This window comes from Bos mutus, chromosome 26, assembly GCF_027580195.1.
Source record: "Bos mutus isolate GX-2022 chromosome 26, NWIPB_WYAK_1.1, whole genome shotgun sequence".
In the NCBI taxonomy this organism is placed as follows: Eukaryota; Metazoa; Chordata; class Mammalia; order Artiodactyla; family Bovidae; genus Bos; species Bos mutus.
In genome coordinates this window covers 35,881,112-35,906,883 of record NC_091642.1, presented here as the reverse complement: position 1 = coordinate 35,906,883, position 25,772 = coordinate 35,881,112, and the positions used below count along the sequence as shown (strand labels likewise).

The 25,772-nt window shown below is 43.4% G+C and overlaps 1 protein-coding gene across 2 annotated transcripts in view; it reads left to right on the top strand.

Annotated features, from left to right (window-relative positions):
* Nucleotides 1–25,772, top strand: part of PLCE1 (phospholipase C epsilon 1) — a 372,454-nt gene that overhangs the window by 158,346 nt on the left and 188,336 nt on the right. For both annotated transcript variants that reach the window (XM_070363815.1, XM_070363814.1), the window contains exon 3: nt 19,556–19,844. In XM_070363815.1, the coding sequence (XP_070219916.1) occupies nt 19,556–19,844 (289 nt within the window). The remainder of the gene's footprint in view (nt 1–19,555; nt 19,845–25,772) is intronic.

The window sequence follows — 25,772 nt, the reverse complement described above, 5'->3', positions numbered from 1 at the left end:
GCTGTTTAACAAATTAAAAAGCCACAACCATGTGTCACTAAGAAGGCTTCACTCTAAGTGAATTAGGAACAGCAGAGAAGAAACTTTGCTGTCCACCCATTCCTTTCATATTTGACAGAGCTTAAAATGGGGACAATAAGAGAGCAAAATGACGCAGAGCCTGCTTGGAGGCATTTAGTTCTCACCTATATTCCAGGTAGCATCTGAGTGTACAGGGGAAGATGGGCCAGAAGCCGTGCAGATGTCCTGGGACATCCGGTGAAAAAAGACCAGAACTCACTGAGTCCCAGGCAGTGTTCCTTGTGCTTTACATATATAATTAATCACCACCCAATATCCCCATTTTACTTCAGTGAAACTGGGTGTAGAGAAGGTAACTGTCCCAAAGTCACACAAGTATTTCTGAGAAGCAGCCTTAAGGAATGGGTGGGTTTCGGACAGGCATGTGAAGCTGGAGGTGTCGAGTGACAGTAGGGCCGAAGGCTGCGGTGTGCTAAGGGGGATGGAGGATAAGCAGCTCGTTTTGGAGGAGCAGTGGGTTCGGGTAGGGTGATGATGGAAAATGATGCTAGAAGGATGGACGGAGAGAGGTTATTGCGGAGCTCTCGTGACCATGCTAAGGCATCGCCATGGAAGATCATCAAATCAAAGCAAGGCCATGTGGAGTCTTCTTGGTGTGTGTGTATCTGAATGGGTGTTTCTCTGCATCTACTTACAAGCAGCTATGAGCGTATTGTCTGGCACACCACCTTGTTCCTTGCATGACTCCAGGTGTGTGATGGGCACACCACAGGATCCAGCAGCCCACCTGGCCCCCTGATGGCCACTGGGGAGCAGCCACCAAAATAGAAGTCATAGTGATCTGGGGGAACTGAAAGCTTCCATAGGACCTGCCTTTAGAGCATAGAATCTTTGCTGTGATAGCAAAGTCTCAGCCCAGGGGAACTCCTCAAGCCCAGAATGTTCAGGATGTTTAGCATCAAGTCTTCTGGACTAAGAGGCAAACTCTCCATAGGGAAAGAAGAGTCTGTTTTCAACTGACCCCCTCACTCTCCACAAAATGGTAGCAAGTTGGGTTTCCCAGCCTTTGTCTCCCTTCCCTCTGGGATGCACGGGGACCAGCAGTGACGTGGCCCACAGTAGCCGAGGACGGATGGACATTCAGCCTCTGAGGCTGACAGTCTGTTCCTCAACCCAGACCCACGCTTCAGAGCCAGAAGCTTTTTGTGCCCAAGAACACATTCCTTTCTGCCGTCCTAGCTCAGCTCTGTCCATCTTGGGACTTAGTTCCTTTTGAATGTTTTTTCATGATCTCTCCCTGGTCTGATTTCAGTCATGCTTGGGTTTTTATACCAAGCCTTGTAACACCTCACTCACAGGTATCTTTACTAGTATGGTAATCTCCACATCACCTCAGATAACCAAGGTGATCGCAGTGCAGCTCTTTCCTTATTTCTTCATCCTCAGACCTCACAGTAGGTTAATTCTGGTGTGCTCTAATTTTTTGCCCTCAAATGATTCTAGGCACGTGGTGGCCACCCACATCCCAGTGAAATCAGCCTGTTCCCAAGTTCTTGAGCCTCTCTCTTCTCACTTATTATCTCCTGTCTCATCCTATTAATTAACTTTCTCTATTACCTGCCCTGCTTTCGCGATTATCCCTGATCATGTAAGAGACACTCAATGAAGCAAAGGTGATTCATTGATTAATCAGTAAGCACTTCACAGAGGAGTGACAAAGAGTGATAATTGTTCTGATATCCAAACCCAGGGCTCATCTCAGACACACACCATCCTTGCTTCTTTTCTTCCTGCCTCTGCCTTCCTCTCTGCATCTCCAGCTTCAACATTTTCTTCATGATTCTCTCCTTACCAAGTTCCTACCCTACCTACAGACACCTCAATTTATTTTTTAATTTTTCTTATAGTTGCTTTACAATATTGTGCTAGTTTCTGCTGTATAGGAGAGTGAATCAGCCATAGGTATGCACATATCCCCCTCTTTTTTGGATTTCCTAACTGTTCACTGTGTGGATCATTTGCTATCTATGTTCTACATACCACTCGTGACTTTTCTTATTTCTCTCTCTTGTGTCTGAAAATACTATGATTTCTTTTTGACTTGCCCTTTGATTTAACTTGGTCTTTGATTGATTTTGGATGTGGGGAAAGGATCCATGGCTTTGTTAGGAAAAGGTTGCCAAGTCTTCCTTAAGAATTCTTAGGAACATGTGCAGGGCAAAATGTGAAAGAGCAGATGACAGAACCTGCTGGAGGGGATGAAAGGAAACCAGAGTTCACCTGGCCAGGGACAGCCATACTGAATAGGCTCCACCTCGTAAAAGAGATCGCCTTAGTTTCCCATGGCTGCAAGGGGAAGAGTTGACATGGAAAAGGAATGATTTGGAGGGAGGGCATTGAAAGAAAAGAAAGAGTTTCTGAAAAAAAAAAAAAAGAAGAAAGGGTTTCTGATATCATCCCCATACCCTGACTCTCTAGAGCCTGTTCCCTCTTTGTCCCCAGTGCCTAACACATCCTGGTCACTACTGGAACCTACACAAGTAGGTGTTGAGAGGATCCTCTGTGGTCTGCTCCTCACTGTGGCCTAGTGCCCGGTCCCCATATGTGGTCCTTCTCCTCCCATCATGAACACAACAAACAGAACTCCCTCTCTCTTTCACATACATAAGGTGGATGGCTGAACATGGTTGGGGTTCTTGTAGTGAGGGCACAAGACTTTGAGAGAGGAACACAGGGAATGAGCCTCTTAAGGAACAAAAGGTGGCCATGGATCATAGAACCCTCCAGATGATGCCTCATTTGCTTCTGAAAATCACCCACCCACTGATAATCTGAAGAAGCTGCAGAAATGTCTAGGATTTACATGGAGTGCGATCCCACAAAGGTGCCTTCCTCCACTCAGCACTACATTCACTTTTTTCAATTCACATTCCATCAGCTCCTACCTGCTCTCCTGGAAGTAAGCCTCAGTGTCCTCACCCTCCTCCAGCGTACCTGGCCATGGACTCATGCTAACGCTGGCCACATCATCCCTATTTGCCCCTGCTTTGACATACTGGTAATGTCCAGTAAATACAAGAGCCAGTTTCAGCCAAGAGCCAGTTGAAATCAACTCAAGGAATAGTTCATGAATTTCAACTGTATGCAATACAACATACCATAAATCATGGGAGGTACAAAGGAGAGAGACTCTTGGGACACCCCACAGTTGATCCCAGGGGTGTTGGTTACAGCTATGGCTAGTATCCTGAAAGATGATGCTGTGAAAGTGCTGCACTCAATATGCCAGCAAATTTGGAAAACTCAGCAGTGGCCACAGGACTGGAAAAGGTCAGTTTTCATTCCAATCCCAAAGAAAGGCAATGCCAAAGAATGCTCAAACTACCGCACAATTGCACTCATCTCACACACTAGTAAAGTAATGCTCAAAATTCTCCAAGCCAGGCTTCAGCAATATGTGAACTGTGAACTTCCTGATGTTCAAGCTGGTTTTAGAAAAGGTAGACGAACCAGAGATCAAATTACCAACATCTGCTGGATCATGGAAAAAGCAAGAGAGTTCCAGAAAAACATCTATTTCTGCTTTATTGACTATGCCAAAGCCTTTGACTGTGTGGATCACAATAAACTGTGGAAAATTCTTCAGGAGATGGGAATCCCAGACCACCTGATCTGCCTCTTGAGAAATTTGTATGCAGGTCAGGAAGCAACAGTTAGAACTGGACATGGAACAACAGACTGGTTCCAAATAGGAAAAGGAGTTCGTCAAGGCTGTATATTGTCACCCTGTTTATTTAACTTATATGCAGAGTACATCATGAGAAATACTGGACTGGAAGAAACAGAAACTGGAATCAAGATTGCCAGGAGAAATCTCAATAACCTCAGATATGCAGATGACACCACCCTTATGGCAGAAAGTGAAGAGGAACTCAAAAGCTTCTTGATGAAAGTGAAAGTGGAGAGTGAAAAAGTTAGCTTAAAGCTCAACATTCAGAAAACGAAGATCATGGCATCTGGTCCCACCACTTCATGGGAAATAGATGGGGGAACAGTGGAAACAGTGTCAGACTTTATTTTTCTGGGCTCCAAAATCACTACAGATGGTGACTGCAGCCATGAAATTAAAAGACGCTTGCTCCTTGGAAGGAAAGTTATGACCAACCTAGATAGCACATTCAAAAGCAGAGACATTACTTTGCCAACAAAGGTCCGTCTAGTCAAGGCTATGGTTTTTCCTGTGGTCATGTATGGATGTGAGAGTTGGACTGTGAAGAAGGCTGAGTGCCGAAGAATTGATGCTTTTGAACTGTGGTGTTGGAGAAGACTCTTGAGAGTCCCTTGGACTGCAAGGAGATCCAACCAGTCCATTCTGAAGGAGATCAGCCCTGGGATTTCTTTGGAAGGAATGATGCTAAAGCTGAAACTCCAGTCCTTTGGCCACCTCATGCGAAGAGTTGACTCATTGGAAAAGACTCTGATGCTGGGAGGGATTGGGGGCAGGCGGAGAAGGGGACGACAGAGGATGAGATGGCTGGATGGCATCAATGACTCTGTGGACCTGAGTCTGAGTGAACTCCGGGAGTTGGTGATGGACAGGGAGGCCTGGCGTGCTGCGATTCATGGAGTCGCAAAGAGTTGGACACGCAAACGAGCAACTGATCTGATGGCTAGTATTTACACTGTTGTTGACATTGTCTTTGGTTAGGTATAGTCACATCTGCATGGTGTCTTTTACAAAGTCTTAGAGAATCACGCTGCATCCAGCTGTTTAGGGCTCTCTCACAGTGAAGGACAATAGTATTTTAGATTGTTGCAAGAAGCTCAGAGACTCTGGAGACAGAGAAAGCCCTTAAGTCTACTTTTTGCACAATAGAGCTTCATAACATTATTCTGTATATCATCTTTTTACCAAAACACTGTCACCTGTTTCTGTCAACAAAAGAACTCTTTGTTTTGATAGCCAAGGAAAACCTTAAGCTCAGTAGAGACAACAGAACAGTCTTTTTAAATGACAAAATGTAAGGGCTAAAATGCCTTATTTTTGGAATGTAAATTAGAAACTTTTTTTTTTCTTTAATATGACTGTCACCCTCGGTTTTGGTCAACTTTAGGTTTGTTTTGTTTTGTTTTTAATGATATCCATGGAGCTCTTTGGAATGCCGCTCAGGATAACCACAGCGTTTCAATCTGACTACAGGGTAGTCATAAGGGAGGTGGGAGATGATGACTTTCCCACACCCTTGAGCCCTCTGAAATGTCTTTGACCTTCAGTTTCTCTGTGCAATCCTATCTCTGAACATATGTACTCCGACACACATGTAGCTGACAGCCTCTGTAACGGGGCAGACATTCTCTATCTGGGGATGAGACAGAGTATCCTTACTCTTCTCCATGAACTGGAGTACAATTCTAACACATTCACCTGTTTATTTTTCTGCAGTTCTTCATATTTTAGAAGCTTCTCGGAGGCTTTTCTTTCCTCTGCTATCTTCCAAAGGCAGAGAGGAAGGTCACGTTTCCTTCAGCGCCTTCCCATTTCCATCTGGCTCCACACCTCCTACTAGACAGGAAAAGTCTTAACCTGCAGCCCGTCCCATGGGGTGCCTCTGTCAGTGTTACACTGTGGGGATGAATGAAACCCATGGTCTCTCTTAGTCCAGGTTAGCAGGTGTGTTGGGCACGTCTTTGGTTTTTGTGAATAACAAGGAAACTAGCACATTTAAGAAATCTTGGAAGCGATCATCTCTATCCCCTTGGTGAGTTAAGAGAGACTGGGTCTTGTTTGATGTTGCATCCTTAGTGTTTAGCATGACACCCTGAAGAGGTGATAGGTGTCCTCAGGCATAGGAAGTATAACCCTCTAGCTGTAAACCATTTTTTTTTTTTTCTATTGAAGACAATTCCATGGTAGTTAGCTTGGAAAATATTTGTGAGAGGAAACAGTTCTGGGCTCAAATGGCATCCACTTGTAAAGACTCAGAAGGACCCTGCTTATCTCCCCAGATTCGTTGCCCATTCTCTTAGCTCTAATAGGGAGCCACTTTGCACATGGCACTCCTTCTGTCTAAAACATTTTCGTCCCTCTCCTTTGCCTCCTCTTTGCCTGGCTAGCTCTCTGTCTTTAGGGTATGTGTAGATGTCACTTTCTAGGAGAAGCCTTCCATGGTCTTCTAAGACCTCCCTCTGAAGCACCTTGTATTCACACTACTGCAGAATTGCCTGCCATCAGAGAATTGCCTACATTCTGGCCTACTTCCCCTGATGCTTGGAAACTTTTCTTGAGAATAAAAACAGTTTTATTCATCATTTTGTCTCTAGTTTCTGGAATGCTATTTGGCACAAAGTAGGCAGCCAGTAAATATTTGTTGAGCAAATGAATGATTGGTGTCCAAATAAGGAAGTTATTCATAGGCATAAATACCTTTTCCTTCAGAAATTTAAGTGCAGCCAGAGACTTTGTGTCTGCCCTGGCTGCCAGTCCAAGCTTCTCAGAGGATTCCCCTGGGTGAGTGCCCCTGCCTGAGGCCTGATTGTTGCAGAGACCCTCCCCAGGCTGCCTTCTGACCTGACTGGGCTCTTGGTGGCTCCAGGTCCTAGAGACTCGGTGGTCTCTATCCACCCACTGCTACTTAGTCCACTTGCTCTACCTGAAGTATGCTCCCTAACTGGCTAAGCCTGATTCTACCCTCAGATGAGACCTGAGAGTCTACACAGCTTGTTATAAACAGCTCTCAAGTCTACTTGGTAGCATTAGGCTCTGAAGTCAGTGTTATCGTGCCTGCAACCAGCTCAGCTGGTCAAGGCCAGCTTACATTGGGTCCTGTTGCTGAGGGTGGGTCCAGTGTTGGCTCAGTCACTGAGTTCTATTCCTTGGCAATGCGGGGGAGGAATGTCCCTAGCTTCTCTCTACTGACCATTCACTTGGCTCCCATCACAGGAGAGACTTTCAGGAATTAAAGCACTGCAGTTTTCTGGTAGTAGAAACACATGGATTCAATAATGACAAACAGCTGCTCACAACTAGAGGAGGGTCTCAGTTTGCAGATCATACCAGTCAGTACTGCTCCTTATTCCCACCCTCTTCCTTTGCCCATGGAATTGAAGCTCAAAGGATCCAGATCAAAAGGGAGTGAAAAGAAATGAGAGTGAAGGAGAGAGATGAGAAAAGGAGAGCAAGTGAGGAGGATGGGAGGACAGAGCAAGGAAAAACGGGACACGAGTTAAGAGGAATAACAATAAGAAATAAAGCATAAAAAAGCAAAACAGGGGACATGAACTTGGGGAGGAATAAAAAACTGTGGAGTGAAGAAACTGTGGGGGCCCAGAGGAAGCTGGAGAAGACACTTCCAGGAAAAACCTAGAGAGAAAGAAGAGAGCAGAGAAGTGAGAGGAAGGAAGGAACCTGGAGGGAGAGAGGACTCATGCTGTAACTCCCGTGTTAACCAAGAGGATTATTAAGAAGTTCCTACTTATTGAATGCCACCTATGTAACCAGGCACTGTAATAAGACTTTGCATTTATAGCACTGCAGGTGCACTTGCTCAGAGTCTGATTGTTCACAGAGCTGTGGATCAGAAAACACTCAGACATCTCCACATGAGTTCACATTGAGGAGGCTGGGCAAACTTACTCCTGAGCATAGAAGAGGTTCCACTGCCTTGGGAGCACCAGAATAACTAGGAGGGGGAGGGGTCAGAGGTGTGCAGGGTGGAAGTTGTTTCTGGTCTTGCAGGCAAGCAGTCATGGCCTTAGAGCTCTAGAGATTCAGGCATGGATGCTATAGTGAACACTAGGATCCTCCAGGGCTATGTAGTTGGAGAACCCATAGCTATCTTATCTCATTTAATCCTAGTTTATAACAACCCTGTGATAACCTCCATTAAAGAAACACAAGTTACTTTCCCACTGCTAGTAGGTGGTAGCACTAGAAGTCCAACAGGATCACAGGATGAAAAGACCAGGTTCTTTCTCTCCACCCTAAGGCATCTGCTCTCCATCCCACCCTTGGTGGTCAGAGCAGTGTGTTCCAGGAGGTCAGCCTCGGGCAGTCTTCAGGCAAAGAGTAGAAAGAGGAAAGGTAGTGTTGGTTGGTCCACAAACAATGACCCAGGCAGAAAGGGGCCTCTTGGAGCCATCAGGATAGATGGTGCCACTGATCCTTTTAATCACAACAAACTGTGGAAAATTTTTAAAGAGATGGGAATACCAGACCACCTTAACTGCCTCCTGAGAAATCTGTATGTGGGTCAAGAGGCAACAGTTAGAACTGGACATGGAACAACAGACTGGTTCCGAATTGGGAAAAGAGTATGTCAAGGCTGCTTATTTACTTATATGCAGAGTACATCATGAGAAATGCTGTACTGGATGAAGCACACACTGGAATCAAGATTGCTGGGAGAAATATCAATAACCTCAGATATGCAGATGACACCACCCTTATGGCAGAAAGTGAAGAAGAACTAAAGAGTCTCTTGATGAAAGTGAAAGAGGAGAGTGAAAAAGTTGGCTTAAAACTCAACATTCAGAAAACTAAGATCATGGCATCTGGTCCCATCACTTCATGGCAAATAGATGGGGAAACAGTGGCTGACTTTATTTTGGGGGGGTTCCAAAATCACTGCAGATGGTGACTGAAGCCATGAAATTAAAAGACACTTGGTCTTGGAAGAAAAATTATGACCAACCTAGACAGCATATTAAAAAGCAGAGACCTCGCTTTGCCAAGAAAGGTCTGTCTAGTCAAAGCTATGGTTTTTTCAGTAGTCATGTATGGATGTGAGAGTTGGACTATAAAGAAAGCTGAGCACTGAAGAATTGATGCTTTTGAACTGTGGTGTTGGCAAAGACCCTTGAGAGTCTCTTGGACTGCAAGGAGATCCAACCAGTCCATCCTAAAGGAAATCAGTCCTGAATATTCATCGGAAGGACTGATGCTAAAACTCCAATACTTTGGCCACCTGATGTGAAGAACCAACTCATTGGAAAAGGCCATGATGCTGGGAAAGATTGAAAGCAGGAGGAGAAGGGGACGACAGAGGATGAGATGGTTAGATGGCATCACTGAGTCAATGGACATGAGTTTGATGTTGGGAGTTGGTGATGGACAGGGAGGCCTGGCGTGCTGCAGTCCATGAGGTCAAAAAGAGTCAGACGTGACTGAGAGACTGAACTGAACTGAACTGAACTGATCCTTTTGAGTTGGGCAGAGGAAGGGAAGTTAGAAGTTTGGTGAGTAGGGATCCAGCTGGGGCTCAGGAAGCAAACAACCTAGCCCTACAGATTGAGCTTGGTCTCATCTACCTGTTGTGGACACAGCAGCCTGGAGCCATAGGACTTCAGGAACTTTCTTTCCCTCATAGCTTCTCATGTGCATATCTGAGCAAGAATGCTGCCCCAAGCCTCTGAGCCAGGGCAACACAATCTAGAGGATTTGTGAAAGTTTGTTTTTGTCTTGCAGGGGCTTTGTCCCCATGTGATTCATTAACTGACCCGCTGCTCCTTAGAGCTGCAGGGAGCCTGGTAGTTCAGGCCTTTAAATCCCTTCTGTCGACCTAATTCACAGCCTGACATCACAAGCCTCCCAACATAATCCATTTGTACTGATTCGATTTTTTTTTCAAGAGGCTTCCTTGGCAGCCAGGTTTTCTCATTATGAATATGATTCATCTGTATGGTAATTCCCAGTAGAATTAGTATCTCAGACATGATTCATCTTGGGAAATATTAGGCCAGAAGCATCGTTTCAGAAAGGCCTGGTACATGCATAGCTGCAGGGAATTTCTGCAAGAGATGCTTCTTCATGAAAATAGCATTTGTTGAGTTGGCCCTGTGCTGGACTCTGAGGTAGGGGCTTTGGGGAAATAGAGAGACATGAGCACCTCACCCCTGCCCTCAGGAGCTCCCATTCTAGAAGGCAGATGGCATGGATGAGCATGTTTATGGGATGGATAACATGAGAAGTACAGTCAGAAATGAAAGGTAATGTGATCTCATAAAATATCAGGTTCTCAAACTTTAGCAGGAATCAAGATCACCTAGAAGGCTTGTTACAATGCAGATTTCTGGGCCCCAACCCCAGAGTTTTGGGTTTAATAGGTCTGAGGTGGGGCCCAAGAATATGTATTTCTAACAAGTTCCCAGGTGATGCTGCTGTTGTTCTGGGCACCACACTTTGAGCACCTGCTCTAAGGATTTCAGTGCTTTCACCCCTATCCCCGCTCTTCACTGCCTGCAAGGTGCTAGGCAGTGTGCTTCCTGCTGGGGACAATATGTGGAACAAAACTTGCTGGCCCCACCTGGGGAACTCAGAGCCTGGAAGGGGAGTAAACAGCAGCTTGCCCAGTCTACAGAAAGTAGAGTTTTGTATGGGGGCAGCTGGAACTCAAAAGGTGATGCTTGGTTCTTGCTGAAGCTGGGGGAAGGCCGCATGGAGGAGGCAAAATCTGAACACAAGTGTAAAATGTGGATTGGAGGAAGATATGTGGAAGGGCATTCATTCCCAGCCTTTACCTTCCCAGATTATCAAGTGTCCTGGGGACATCCCCTCACACTCCTTCTTAGATATTTCCTGCAGTCATAAAGTTTTGACTTCCTACAGAAGTGGGTGGCATAGCTCTGGTTAATTGGCCTGGCCTTAGCAAAGTCTTTATTTTTGGCTCTGTGGAGCTCTGTTTGGTCAGTGTCTCGTGCATGGTCTGAATATTCTCAGTAGAATGGAATTCTCTGCACAGGCACTTGAATGGAATGTAGAATGAAGAGCAAAGGAAGCAACGGACTTGCTACCAAATTCCTTCTCCCCATCCCTACCACTCCGGCCTCCACGCTGCCTCAGCTACCACCCTCCAGCCCATAACAGCCTCACTGTTTTTGTTGACTCTTCAGGGAACTTGGCAGTTTTTATGTCATTGCATTTTGTGTAGACACACACATCCATCAGAAATCAAGCTTCCAGCATCTCAGCCTTCTAGAACACTGCTTCTGAATTCCAGAATTCAGGAAAGGGGCCCATGAGACCAGTAAAATGGCTTTCCAAACCACAACTCTCACACTTGATTCCTTGAGGAAGGCTCCTGCATTGTTCTCCAGCCTGTTAACTCTCAGTTTACTCAGTTCAGACAACCGTGGTTATTTGTTTTTCCAGCTCAGGCTACTTTAAGAATCACATTATGGGGAGTTTAAGGGTGGTGTTAGAAGTGGATATGTAGTCACTAGGGAGAAATGACAGATGATATTGAAGGAGAACACTGATAAGTGAGATACTGACTGTATGCTGTATTCAAGAATGATGATGGTCTAAAAGAGAATGAAATGATGCCATCTGCAGTGACATGGATGAACCTAGAGATTGTCATACTTAGTGAAGAAAGTCAGAGAGAGACCAATATCACATGATATCACTTGTATGTGGAATCTAGGAAAAATGGTGCAAATGAACCTATTTCCAAAACAGAGTCACAGATGCAGAAAACAAACATGGTTACCAAGGGGGAAGGTGGGGAGAGATCAACTGGGAGATCGGGACTGACATACACATACTACTATATATAAAATAGATAACTCATAAGAACCTACTGTATAGCACAGGCAACTTTACTCAATACTTTATAATGACCTATGTGAGAATGCTGCTACTGCTGCTAAGTCGCTTCAGTCGTGTCTGACTCTGTGCAACCCCATAGACAGCAGCCCACCAGGCTTCCCCGTCCCTGGGATTCTCCAGGCAAGAACACTGGAGTGGGTTGCCATTTCCTTCTCCAATGCATGCAAGTGAAAAGTGAAAGTGAAGTCGCTCAGTCGTGTCCGACTCTTAGCGACCCCATGGACTGCCGCCCACCAGGCTCCTCCATCCATGGGATTTTCCAGGCAAGAGTACTGGAGTGGGGTGCCATTGCCTTCTCCTATGTGGGAATAGAATCTACAAAAAGTGTATGTGTGTATATGTATATATGATTCACTTTGCTGTACAGCAGAAACTAAGGTAACATTGTAAATCAATTATACTCAAAAAAATTAAAAAGTATCATGATCAAAATTATCATTAAAATTAAGGTTAATTAATATCTTCTGTCCTCCATTTAAGAAAGCTGAGACGTATTGGTCATCAAACAGTAACACTAAGAGGGATGTGGGGATAATGTTAGTTGACGCCTTCATGTTAGATATAGAAAACTGTGGCAGGGGCTGGGTTTTGACCACATGACAGAGTTTGTCTTTTTTTTCAGTCATTGTCCTCATGCATCTGCCATAGTCTCTGTAACTGCAACTCAGCATTTGCTGAATCCAGAAAGTCCATATTGAATCCGTATCTGTTTTCTCTAAGCCCCACGATTCTTTTAAATCATCATTTTCATGAAAACTCAGGATGGAGACTAGATCTGATTAAGCATTCTCAACTCTTAGGAAAATCAGCAAATGAAAATGGGATAATGTTAAACTATTGGTGAATTTCTCAGAGCAGATCACATTTGTGTACGTGCTTATGCATGCTCAGTCACACAGTTGTGTCCGACTCTTTGCAACTCCATGGACTGTAGCCCACCAGGAATTTAACACATGGAATGGAGGAATTTAATCCATGGAATTCCATCTAATCCATGGAATTTTCCAGGCAAGAACACTGGAGTGAGTTGCCATTTCCTCCTCCAAAGGACCTTCTCAACCCAGGGATTGAATCCATGTCTTCTGTGTCTCCTTCATTGGCAGGCAGATTCTTTACCACTGAGCCACCTGGGGAGCCCCTCAGATCACAATTAGAGCCTCATCTGGTTGCAGCTTTTCTGAATGCTTTGTAAAGATTTGGTGCTATTTCATGTGACTTCTGTATCTGATGTTCAGCACATACAGGTGACAATACAATGTCACCTGTGGTTTAGATGAATCCAGTAAGGTCATGACCAAAAAACTATCATGACCAAAAAACTAAAGGATTCTAGCCAATTTCTTGGTGAGGATATAAAAGACCTTCATTAATTCAGTCAAGAGCTATTTACTGAGAAGCTGTAATGCCGAAACTTCCAGACCCTGGTGATAGAGCAGTGAAAATGAAATAAAGTCCTCTCGAAGTTGCATTCTAGAGGGAGGAAACAGACCGTAAAGAGAGGTGGCAGGATCACTACTGCAATACCCATGGTAATCTAGGTTCTGTTTTCAGATTTTTAAAGTATGATTCCACTGTCTAACGGTCAATACCATTGTTGTGAATTCAGCTGTTGGTAAATTTATCATTACTTTGCATCTACTCTACCTTTCTTTCTAGCCTTTTTTTTTAAATTGGAGTATAATTACTTTACCATTTTGTGTTAGTTTCTACTGTACAACAACATGAATTAGCTATTCGTATACATATCATATATGCCCTTTCTCTTGAGTCTCCCTCCCACCCACCCCATCCCACCCCTCTAGGTCATCACAGAGTACCAAGCTGAGGTCCCTGTGCCATACAGGAGCTTCCCACAAGCTATCTACCCTCTCTAAAAAAAGGTTTCTTTGACAACTGCAGTATAGGATTCTCTAATTGTTTGGTTTGGTGGCTACCAGTACTGGCTTAGAGATGCAGGGAATGATGCTGAGTCAGGTGTATGCACATTAGTGCCTTATTTTTACGTGATGGTAATAGTAGGACCTCTTTCTAGAGCTGTTCTGGAGTTTCGAGGAAATCGTGTCTCAGTGCTCAGTGCCTACTTCATTTTAAACATTCATTAGATGTTGCGGTGATTACAAGCATTGTTGTGTGTGTGTGCGCTCATCACTTAGTCGTGTCAAACTCTTGAGATCCATGGACTGTAGCCTGCCAGGCTCCTCTGTCCATGGGATTTCCAGTGTAAGAATACTGCAGTGGGTAATCATTCCCTTCTCCAGGGGATCTTCCTGACCCAGGTACTGAACCCAGGTCTCCTGCTTTGGCAGGTGGATTCTTTACTGTCTGAACCACCAGGGAAGCCCACAAGTATTACTGTTAAGGGTCAGTGGACACCTAAGTAACAAGCCTCCTTCTTGCTGAAAACTTTCAGGAGATACGCTATCAGACCTTAGAACATTGTGATTTTCCAGAGCTCTGACCCTAGAAAGAAAGCTTTTGGAACAGAGCAAGTACAAAATTGACTCCCCTTGTCAAGCACTCTCTTTGACCCAAGTAGAAGTCAAGATAAGACAAGGCCCTTTCTGGCTGTACAGAAGAAGGAGCTTTCCTCCTGGGTGAGTGCTGTGGACCCGATGTGCCTGGCTGCTTTATGTCTTTCGGTGCTCTTAAGTCTTTGATTTCATCTCTCTCTGAATTACCCAGCCTTGGATGCTTGTTTTATTTGGGTTTGGATCTGAACTCCATGTCCCAGTGTTGGTTTCTTGAGTCACAAGGAACTTCAAATGTTTCCTTAAGTATTGTCTAAGGACTGCTTGCTTTTATGCAAGTAACTTCATAATATTGAGGTCATGCTTCTCAAACGCAGCACCTGCCATAGTGGAAGTAGTGTAATTCCATGGAGAGGACCCACTCACGGTTCGCAGTGCTGGGTAAACATAGGTGCTATGAAGGGCACTTTTGGCAACATTGATCTATAGTTCTTTAGGTAAATCTTTTTTATTGAAGTATAGTCGATTTACAATATTTATATTAATTTATATTTATGTTATGCAAATGTACCTATAAAGACAAATGCTTTATATTTATCTCAAAGACAAATATGTTATAATTTCTATGTGGAATCTAAAAAATATATATAGATCTTAAAAGTTCTAAGAACTCCACAATGGCCAACTATAAAAATTTTGACTCCTTTCCTTCCTTCATTCCCAGTGACTTTAGCAAGTCCTGTAGAGTCCATATCTGAAATGTATCTTGACTATTTATTGTTGTTGCTAAGTTGCTAAGTCACTTCAGTCGTGTCCGACTCTGTGTGACCCCATAGACGGCAGCCCACCAGGCTCCCCCATCTCTGGGATTCTCCAGACAAGAACACTGGAGTACGCTGCCATCGACTATTTATAATACCCTGCAATTTTTAGCTAACTTATTTGATTTACTTGTTTATTGTCTGCCTTCCTCCAGTAAAATAAAAAAGTTCTTTCTGCTTTCTGCTGGATCCCCAGAGCCACTGGGCTTGGCGCAGTGTATGTTTTCAATAAATAAAAATCAATCGTTGGATGAATGGATGGACACATATCTGTTTACCAAGACTGGATGCCCTGTTGTAAGGTGCTGATTTTATATCAAAAAAGATATTGACCCATATAGGGCATTAGTCTGTCTAATTTTCAGCACCTTCTATTACCACATTAATCAAGTGAGATAAAGTTTATATATTTTTTCACCTTGTAATTTAAACTACAAATCTCCATAAAAAGGAAACATATTTGCTCATTCATTAGTCATAACTTGACTGTTTTCCAAAGTACTTTAGTGTGACCATGAAAGGAATTATCATGAATAAAAACTATAACAACTGCAATGTTAACATCACTTAACACTCTTGCCAAATAACAACATTTTCTTGAATCATGTTGTTTGGGTTTTGGGTGTGACCATGTTTAGGGCAATGGATAAAGCGGAACCACAGAGCTGGACAAACCCAATTTCAGTCTTGGCTCAGTTTCTTACTAGTTGTGTAAAGTTAACTGTCTCACTCTGTCTCTCTAGGCTCACTGTCCCCATCTGCAAAATGAATCAACCTCATAGGGCTAGTGTGTGGATTCAGATATGCAAGGAAATACTTATCATTGCACCTACCCCATCATCATTGTGTAGGTTGACTTTTGCCATGTGCCAAGGCATTCCCAATGCTTCATGGTTTATACAGCAGTCACTTATGTGGCTCGTGTTCCTGTGAACTGTCTGGACGGTGCTCCTGGTTTGGATGAGCTGATCTTTGCTGGGCTCTCTCATATGTCTGTGATGGCAGGTGGAGGAGCCATTGGATGATCTAGGAGGGATTCACGATGTGGGTGCCCAGTGGCAAAGTGAAAGAAAGTGAAGTTTCTCCGTCATGTCTGACACTTTGTGGCATCATGGACTGTAGCCTGCCAGGCTCTTCCATCCATGGGATTTTCCAGGCACAAATACTAGAGTGGGTTGCCATTTCCTTCTCCAGGGGATCTTCCCGACCCAGGGATCGAACCCAGGTCTCCCACATTGCAGGCAGACTCTTTACCCTCTGAGCAACCAGGGAATCTGCCTATTGGCAGGCTATTGGCCAAGGTGACAGGAATGACTCAGCCGTGGTCCGTCATCCTCCGGCAAGCTAGTTCTGGCTCCTTCGCTTGGTAGTTGTTTCAGAATTCCCAAAAGTGGCAAGAGAGAGCAAGCTCCAACGCTGCAGACTTCACTGGCAATACATTTACTGAATTCCCATTAATTAAGCAAATCACAAGCCTGGCCTGGAATCTGTGAAGGAATAATGTATGGTCATTTTTGTAGTCTATTGCAATCATCCTTGTTACCATCATCATAAAAACCGGTATTTGTTGAACATTTATTAAGCAGCTGTTCCAGTCCTATTACTGTGTTTATCAAAGCTTGTAATTCTTACTACAACTTTATGGGACAGATAATATGTATTATATCCCTGTATTGGAGAAAAAGAGACTGAGACATAGGATGGCAAAGCAGCTTAGCTAAAGTCACACAGCTGGGAAGCAGAGAAGCTCAGACTCAAACCAACACTTCAGAGCAGCACTCATAATCACTGTTTTATACTGCCTCCTTCTCCCATTCGATGTACGTAAAATTTTCGATAGTTGCTTTTTTTTTTAATGGATGATCTAGTAAGGGGTTATTGCCTATATTTTAACATGTACCCTAAGCACTTCCATATCTTTGAATTCAGCTTATCAAGTTGGCATGAATGACATGTGTTAGTCCAGATCATGGTAGGACCTGTAGATATATGTGGATGGGGTGTTAGCAGTAGTGACAACAGCTCAGGGATGTATTCTTAGAACTCTTGATTTCTCCTTTCTTCAGAAAAGTTGGAGGGCTTGGGAACAGCTGGTAGCAAGGCTGAATAATTACTTAATATATCCAAGTGTGTGCGTGCATACTCAGTTATGTCTGGCTCTTTGCGACCCCATGGACTGTAGCCTGCCAGGCTCCTCCATCCATGGGATGTCCCCGACAAGAATACTGGAGTGGGTTGCCATGCTCTCCTCCAGGGGATCTTCTCAACCCAGGGATTGAACCTGCATCTGCACTGCAGGCAGGTTCTTTACCACTGAGCCACTGGGCCTTTTTAGCAGCATTCCTCTGCTGAAAACAAATAGACCAAAAAAAGTGAAGGGCTACCCATCTCTGATAGATTAAATCTCTTTTCTTGACTTTCAAGGCTGTCCTTTGTCAGGCCAACTGACCTTTTCAGTTCCCCAGTGATTTCCCTACACGCTCTGCTCTTAATTCCTGCTCTCCTCACTGTCCCCAGGACACACTGTTTTCCAGCCTCTTCACCCTTACTTGCCATGTGACTTGCCTCCCTCAGCTGCCCCAGTTAGAGCCGTGCTTCTTTCTTTATCTTTACCTATCAAATCTCACAGTGGGTTCTCTTCTCTGAACATCCAGTGTTTACTTCTGAAGGACTCTTTTGAGACTTAGTGTGTTGGAGATTGCCTGTATGATTTGGAGCTGGGAGAAGAAAAGCATGTCCTGAGCTCTGCAACTCTCTACCCCCATTTATCCTCACAATACACCCAAATAAGGTTAGGATGACATTATCCAGCACATAAGAGCAAGGGTATAACTCCATCACAGCGAATTTCATAGACTGTGCTCTGTGCTCTGTTGTTATACAATCACCTGATGATTGTTTAGAGCAGGGTCCATTCTCTTCCTGCTCAGTGCTAATGGGCACCGTTTCTAGACACCAGACTGAGCACTTTGTATGTATTGTCGGGGGGAATCCCAGAACATCTCTAAGAATGGGCATTAGTATCCTCTCTGCCTGGTCAAGGCAGAGCTGGGTGTGCAACCCCACAAACCTGACCCCGAAGCCTGGGCTCCTTCTGTCCCAGCACACCATCTCTGTGGCCACCAGAAATTTAATGACAGAATTAAAGTTAAAGATTCCACACTCTGTCTTCAAATGGAAAGTATATACCAGAAAGCAAAGGAAGGCAGAGTAGAAGTCTAGTCAGGGTGTCACCACAGACTAGCTCATTGGGGTCCTTTTGAGTACCCTGGCATGCTAGTTAAGGTGAGGTTTGGAGTGTGCAGCATCACAAGGGTGCGTGCAGAGTCTGAAGGGCATGCAAGGTTCTTCCCTTCCCTCTCCACTCATCGCTGTCAGCAGAGATGACCTCCACTGTCGCCCTACCCTGAACTTTTTATCTGTTCACCCTCCTTATTAGACTGTGAACTCTTGGAGAGGAGAAGCTGTTGTATTTACCAAGGCCTAACACATAACTGGTATATAAACACAGAAGAACAATTTTTTAATTTAATGCATCAATTGTCAACCAAGGCATGGTGCTCAAGGTAGCATGATGGAGACAACACAGTATAGTAAACCTTTATTCCACCATCAGAAAGCTAGGTTAATTCACCCTGTGTTAGCTTTCTTCTCTGGCATTTATACACTGCCAAGAGGCTCTGGCTTCCCAGAGACCTTGACAAAACCCCATACCTCCCAGATATAATGCCAAACTTCATAACTTTCAGGTCTCATTTTCTAAATTAGATTGTGAAGTCCTACAGCACAAGAGGTGTCTGTTACTCTTCGTAAACACCTCACATCTTTCAATGCAGTGCCCTGCACAGAGCAGATCTACATAAACATTTGTTGAACAATTGCACTGAAATGGATTGGAATTATGGCTGGGAAAATGTTGTAATAATCCAATCTCTTTGAGATAATTCTTGGTGAATTCAGGTGATGAAGGAAAGAGGAAATCAGGATAGCGGCAGAGGCAGAAGGAAGAAAGGAAGGAGAAGTGGCAGGATCTGTCATCTCACTGGATGTGGGGGTGAGGGAGGAAGAGGGGGGAAAAGGATTCAAAAACTTTGGTCCAAGCTGATGGATTGAAAGCTTATAACCAAAAAAGGGAATATAGAAGTTATCCTGCCCCTTAACCCACTCACCCTTATTTCATTCTGAGCATGAAAGGAGGATTCCTCATGAATGTGAGTTTTCAGGGTTCCTTGGAGATAGACAGATAGACAGATAGACAGATCTGGGGGAGTCACTCAAGAGAGTCCAGATTGACAAATAGGAAAGGTACGCCCTTGTCCCACTGTAGACGAGCTTTGCTCTGATAAAGAGAAGGAGGAGAAATTTGAGCTGAATATATTTTTGGTTGGTACAAGTCGTAAGTGCTCTGTTTGATAGCAGGGTTGTTTGAACGACCTATTTCATAACTGCACATAGCTTTCCCAAATAAATGGTGTCTGTAGAATGTTCAGGTTAATGTATGAGCCCAGTGTTCACGAGTGTTTGCGCTTAGAGCGACCGAGACTTCTTTCTTAATAAGTCATCTTGGCATTTTGTCAACAAGTTAATTTGCTTTTCTAAGAAACTAGATTAATACTTCCTGTACTTTGTGCTATTCACAGATCTACAGTGCAGTGAGAAGGGGAGAAGCCACAGAACAGACAATTAGATCTCTTCTCCATTTCTTCGCCAAGCTCCCAGCCTCCGAGACAGCCCATGAAAGGATCAGTGTCGGTCCGTACTTAAAGCAATGTGTCCGAGACACGGTGTGTGAGTATCGTGCCACCTTGCAAAGGACTTCCATATCTCAGTACATCACCGGCTCTCTCCTGGAAGCCACCACATCTTTAGGAGCAAGAAGCAGCCTCCTCAATTCTTTTGGAGGATCCACGGGACGAATGATGCTGAAAGGTACTGTCTGAAATTTCACTTTTAACTCTTCATCATTGAATGCAGAAAAGAATCTGAGTTAACATTTATGCATCTCCTCATGGAAAACTGAGTCCACTTATCAACAACTTTCAGAAAAGGTAGCTGCTTTAAAAGAATATAAAATGATAGTCCTTTACCAAAATCCCTTAAGGTATAAGCATTCTGAATAATGAACGCTAAGATTTTGATGTTTCTTTTTCAAAAGAAGTAAATGACTAAATGCTGTGTTTAATTTTTTTAAGTTATTCTAATAGATGAGTTCTCCTAGTGGTGGTCTATGACAGATGTCAATTACTGTAAAAAAATAAAAATAAAAAAGCTCGTAAAAGTGTAGTCATGTAGTCACAGTGAAAACCAACTGTTTCACTCAAAACAGAGTGGAATAGAGTTCTCTTGCCTACACAGAATTAATAGGTTGATGTTGACTAGAGAAGCTAAAGGCCATCTTCCAGCAACTCCCATCTTAAAAGACAAGATAGTCAGAAATCCTGCTAAGAAATGAAAACTAATGGAGAATAGGGTCTCTGCATCAGAACTTCCCAGCTACTTCCCACAAGTGGTGGACAGGCAGGTCAGAAATGGCCGTGCACCAGTGGAGATTCGTGCACTGCACAGCTGTCACCACCCACTTGGCATCCTTCCCTGGCAGGAAGCTGCCAACCAGACAGGGACCATGCAGAGCAGCGTTCCACTGCTCAGGGGCTGCCAAGAACTCTCTCTGACATCCTGCCACTTCTCTCAAGGAGAGCCCCTGTCGTCCCTCCATAGCAAGCCCCAGACCTGCGATTATCACACCAGTGGTCTTCCTCCTTGACCCTCAACCTCCCCTACCGCGCCCCACCCCAGCACCCCTTGGGAAGACCCTAGAGGAGGTCCACACCTGTCTGTGTACCATGTGGGTGCCATGCTGATTTGTTTTCTAGTGTCCCTTTAACTTTTGTGGATCGGTTATACATGATGAGTGAAGAAAAACACAAGATGGGGACCACTAATCCCAGAGACTAAAGAGGAGAAACTTGGATTCATATATGTTTCATACATTCAGCATACGTTTTTTGAGCACCTGGGTGCTGGGTTGGGGACAAAACATAGCCCTTACCCCCAGGGAAATTGTTGAGAAGACCCCCTGAAGGAAAGAAGGGCTCCCCACTCCAGTATTCTGGCCTAAAGAATTCCACAGACTATACGGTCCATGGGGTCGCAAAGAGTCGGATACAACTGAGTGTCTTTCCCTTTCACTTTCTCACCCATGGAACTTGTAGTCTCTAGGTAGTAAGGGTTTCCCCTATCCACAGGATTCAAGATTTCTCTATTCTGATGCGGCTCCTGGTAACTGCCAAGCTTGCATTCTGCATCAGTGATCTTCCTGGGAATTCGAGTTGAAATTGACATATAGAGTTGGCAGAGCTTCAGTGCTTGAGACTCTATGTAAGGAGCTTATCCTGTGCATTAATCAGGCTTTTGTATCAGATCCCCACCCTGTGCCAAGCAGTGTGTAGGCCTTATGGGAGATCCTAATAACATATAAGTCAGTTTTCTTGCCTTTAAGTTTTTATGATCCTAGTGAGGCAGCCAGATTTGCATGCACCAAGTATTCAAAGAACAGACTGCAGGGAGTTAAATGCCAAATAATGTGGAAGTGACTCTAAGAGTTCAAAGCGTTTGGAAGTAGAGTTAATGGTCCATGTGACAAATGGTTTGGCTGCAAAGGAACAAAGTCAATAAAAGCCACTTTGTTTCTTCTCTATTAATTGCAAAAAGACATATCTCCAGGCTCCCCAAATGTTGTGTTTTGGTTCCCAGGCAGGCTGCCTCCAGTCTTACACAGACCTTTGGGGAGAAAAAAGGAGGCCATTAGTTAAGGTGTCTGTTGCCCTGATAGTAAGTTGATCTCCATTGCTCTTTGCACTTTCCTGTTCAGATCAGAACTCTGAGATCAGCATTCCCATCTCTGGGACTTGTTGGATCATCAGCTGATGAGTTATCATTGAATTGGGTTTTACGCAAGAGTTGGGAGTTTCTTTTAACTTTCTGTTTTGCAGCTCTTTAATGGTTTCTGATATCTGTCTGTAAGTAGTTTCTGCTGAATAATATAGTTAGCAGGTTGGCTTCAGCTCCAAGCTAATTTCTGTATCTCTACCTTGCTCCCTTGGAAAACTTTTTCAACTTCAGTGCTTTCTCCCATGGGGTTTTCAAAATCTGTATGTGCTGTAGTGAAACATATGGTTCTTCAACATGCAGTGGAATATAATACATCTTAAAAAACCATACATGGCCGTTCAAAATCATGGAGTGTTTAGAGAACCTATAGGTTCAGCATATTGAGTAGCTGGGTCTTGAGCTCTGTTGGCCTCATACTCCAGCAGGGGGTCTGGACGATATGCTTGGCTGCTAAGCCATGTTTGTCTGCTTGTTTTATTGTTCACTGTGTGTTCTGTGGCACTGAGCAGGCCAACAACTTTCAGCTCTGTGTCACTAATGAAAATCTATGGGAAGTGTGTGACACACTCAGTCTCCAGGTTATAAACGACTCATGTTCTAGAGTTCATTTCTCAGGAGCTGTGTGGAACTCAGAACGCTTTCCTGGAGAAGCAGTATTAAACATTGTGATTTGGTTCCAGACTTTAGTCCTCAAAAACCTCTTTAACCCACAACACAGTTGAAATCTACACACTTCCCATGGAATAGAGAGAAAAACACAATTATTAGAATACTGAGCATCAGCTTCCAGGAAAAAAGCAATACCAATGAGTTAAAAGGCATTTGTTGTTGAGGGGAAATCATTTTAATTAAGATGAGTAGAGTTAAAGTAAAACTTCCATGGAGATTTTGTAAGGAACTTTGGGCCATTTCAGAGGTTTTAGATGTTGGCATCTATAGTTCTGTTATTATGGTTAATTATATTTTGAAACTCATATCTAATGTGAAAGATTCAGAAAATTATTATCCCAATAACTTTCTTTTCTTTTAATGAGAGGCTTATAAATGGAATGAAGACAGGAAGAGGGAGATAGGACAGAATCTGTAATTTTTTCCCAGAGGGAAAAGGTAAGGAAGAGGGTCAAAAAGAATGACCTTTTCCATGAGAGAGATCACATTTAAAGTGGATTAAATCAAGTTGGAAAAGGTAGGGGAAAAAAAAAGGAGGAGGGCGAAAAACAAATGCTATATGATTCCTTTTGTGTGGGGTACTTAGAATAGTCCAAAGCATCAGAGACAGAAAGTAGAACTGTGGTTGTAGGGGCTGGTGGAGGGAGGGTTTGGATGCGGAGTTACTGTTAATGGGTGCAGAGTTTCATTTTGCAAGATGAAGAATTCTGACGATGGATCATGGTGATAATTGTGTATAAGTAAATTATGATAATTGTGTATTGAGTAAATATGAATTTACTCCGTACAACTCAGCTACATTAAAAATGGTTAAGATGCTAAATTTTGTTATATATGTTTTTACACAAATGAACACACACTCACAAATCAAAGGATTTAAACAGGAGGAACACATTATGCAGGTCCTTAGTGCCAGGCCCATTAAGATGTTAGAAAGAATCAAGTTTGTGAAAAAGAAATGTGAAGACAGCTTTCCAGGTGACCTACAGATGCCCCAAGTCAACTTGTCTCCTGGAAGTGGTTATGAGTACAAAATGAGGGTTGGAGCTGCCTGTAGTAGGTGAGAATAGGAAGAGAAAATGTCCAACCAATTTCTTCATTACTCACAGGGCATTCCCAAGTTAGGACTTGATAATGTCAGGGTTGATTGGCCAGAATTCTGCAGCTCTGCAGCATTACCACAGTCTACAAGATTCTTCTAACTCTCCAACATCTTCATCAGTTTGCACCCCTCCAGTGGTATGAGTAGCTCTGAAAAATCAGCCAACAGTCAGTTCATTCCTGGCTTTCTGCCTTCAGGACCAGTGAGGATGGTCTGTCTGCTCAATGGAAAGTTTGCCAAATAATGAGAAACATTTTCTGATATGAAGCATCAATCAGCAAGGGTATACTATCTCAAAAAATGGAAAATGGAGAACTTACTCCATCCTATCTTCCACTAGTTGAGTACAGTCAAGATCTTTCCACTTCCCATTTAATTCCCCTTTTCCTCCTCCCCATTAACCTTTCTGGAATCCCAGGACCAACTCTGTAGAGCAGTGGCAGCCAAAAGAGTTCTTGACTTCAATAATCAGAAAGACGTTTTCTAAATCCATTGCCTACTTTTCTTTTTTTCCAATGTACTCCCTACTAAAAATTACAAAAGCAAGATTAAGTCAAAAGGGAGAGAAAGGAATGAGGTAATTGATAGTAATGGGAAGAAGGAAATGGCGACCCACTCCAGTACTCTTGCCTGGAAAATTCCATGGACTAAGGAGCCTGGTGGGCTACAGTCCATGGCATCTCAAAGAGTTGGACATGACTGAGCGACTTCACTTCACTTCACTTCACTTCAAAGCACTGAAATAGCAAAAGTTAAAAAAAAAAATAGTGATAAGGAAGAGGATTTTTCAATATAAGGTGGCTGTTTTCAAGTGCACATTTTGTATCAGCTTGTTCCTAAGTTTGTAAATCAAAGGATTAAATATTTACATGTAACTCGGACAAAGCATAGTCACATATTTAAATTATGTAGTAGGAAATGCTCATTTTGTAACCAGTTTGGGTGTTTATGTATAGAATAGTTATTAATAAATAAGTTATTCATCATAGATAGACTATAAATAGAATATTAATATGAAAAGAAAAGGTTTCCCTGGTGGCTCAGATAGTAAAAAATCTGCATGCAGGAGACCTGGGTTCCATCCCTGGGTCGGGAAGGTCCCCTGGAGGAGGGCATGGTAACCCACTCCAGTATTCTTGCTTGGTGAATTCCATGGACAGAGGAGCCTGGTGGGCTGTAGTCCATGGGGTCACAGAGTTGGACGTGACTGAGCGACTTACACTTTCACTTTCACATGAAAATAAAAAGTGCCCTGCAGATGTAATATTCTCATTTGAAAGTGGGGAATATTCTGTTTCTGATAGAAAGGTCTAATAATTTTCAACTTATTTTCTTCTACTGCAATAAGTATATTCTATTTGTGTCTTTTTCTAAAGTGAATACCTTTGAGTATAAAAATAGGAAGACCTAATAGGAATATACACACACACATTTGAACTATGTGATTGTACCTCATAAATAATTTAGTTTATGAAGGCTGTCTTGGTTGACTTCCTCATAATCAAAACAATTACCCTTTACATGCCTACCAGGCAAGGGAAGACGTCTCCATGGTTCTAATTCCAAGATGTAAGTGTATTTAAATCTGACTTACTAGTTTTGTGACCTTGAAATTATTTTCTTGATGTTAAAGTATGCTTTAATGCAACTTGGGTTATGTTTTTATACCAGTTAATCAACTGAGAAGTATTCATTCAGTGCCCACTATTGTCTAGGGCAGTGTCACCTCAGAGAAGAATGGAAACATCACATCTGGAAGCCTTCAACTTGTAAGATAATATTTCTCACTCCAGTGAAAATGTAATAATAGGTTTCAGGTTTACTGAAGTAGCCCTTACTGCCACCCTGAAAAGATTCACAAAGTTCAAGGTTAGTCACTTGAAGGTGGGATCTGTAGCTCATGGGGCCAGGAAACTTGGTGGGTGCAGGACGAAAGCCCTCTGCCTTGGGATACGCATGGCCAGGCATGATCCAGGAGTGTGACTTCATGTTTAGATGTGACCTAAACCTGCACAGTATTTCTGATGAGTGTGACTCCATACCCCTGCTTATAACAAGGGGGATCATCTCCAAGGCTCCAGGGCAGCACAAAGTCATCAACCTCAAATATTACCAGAGACATGATGCTTCTAGAGTCAAAACAATCAAGAGTATTTTGTGGGAGGAGGAGGGTCAAGCAGAGGAACTAACTTTTT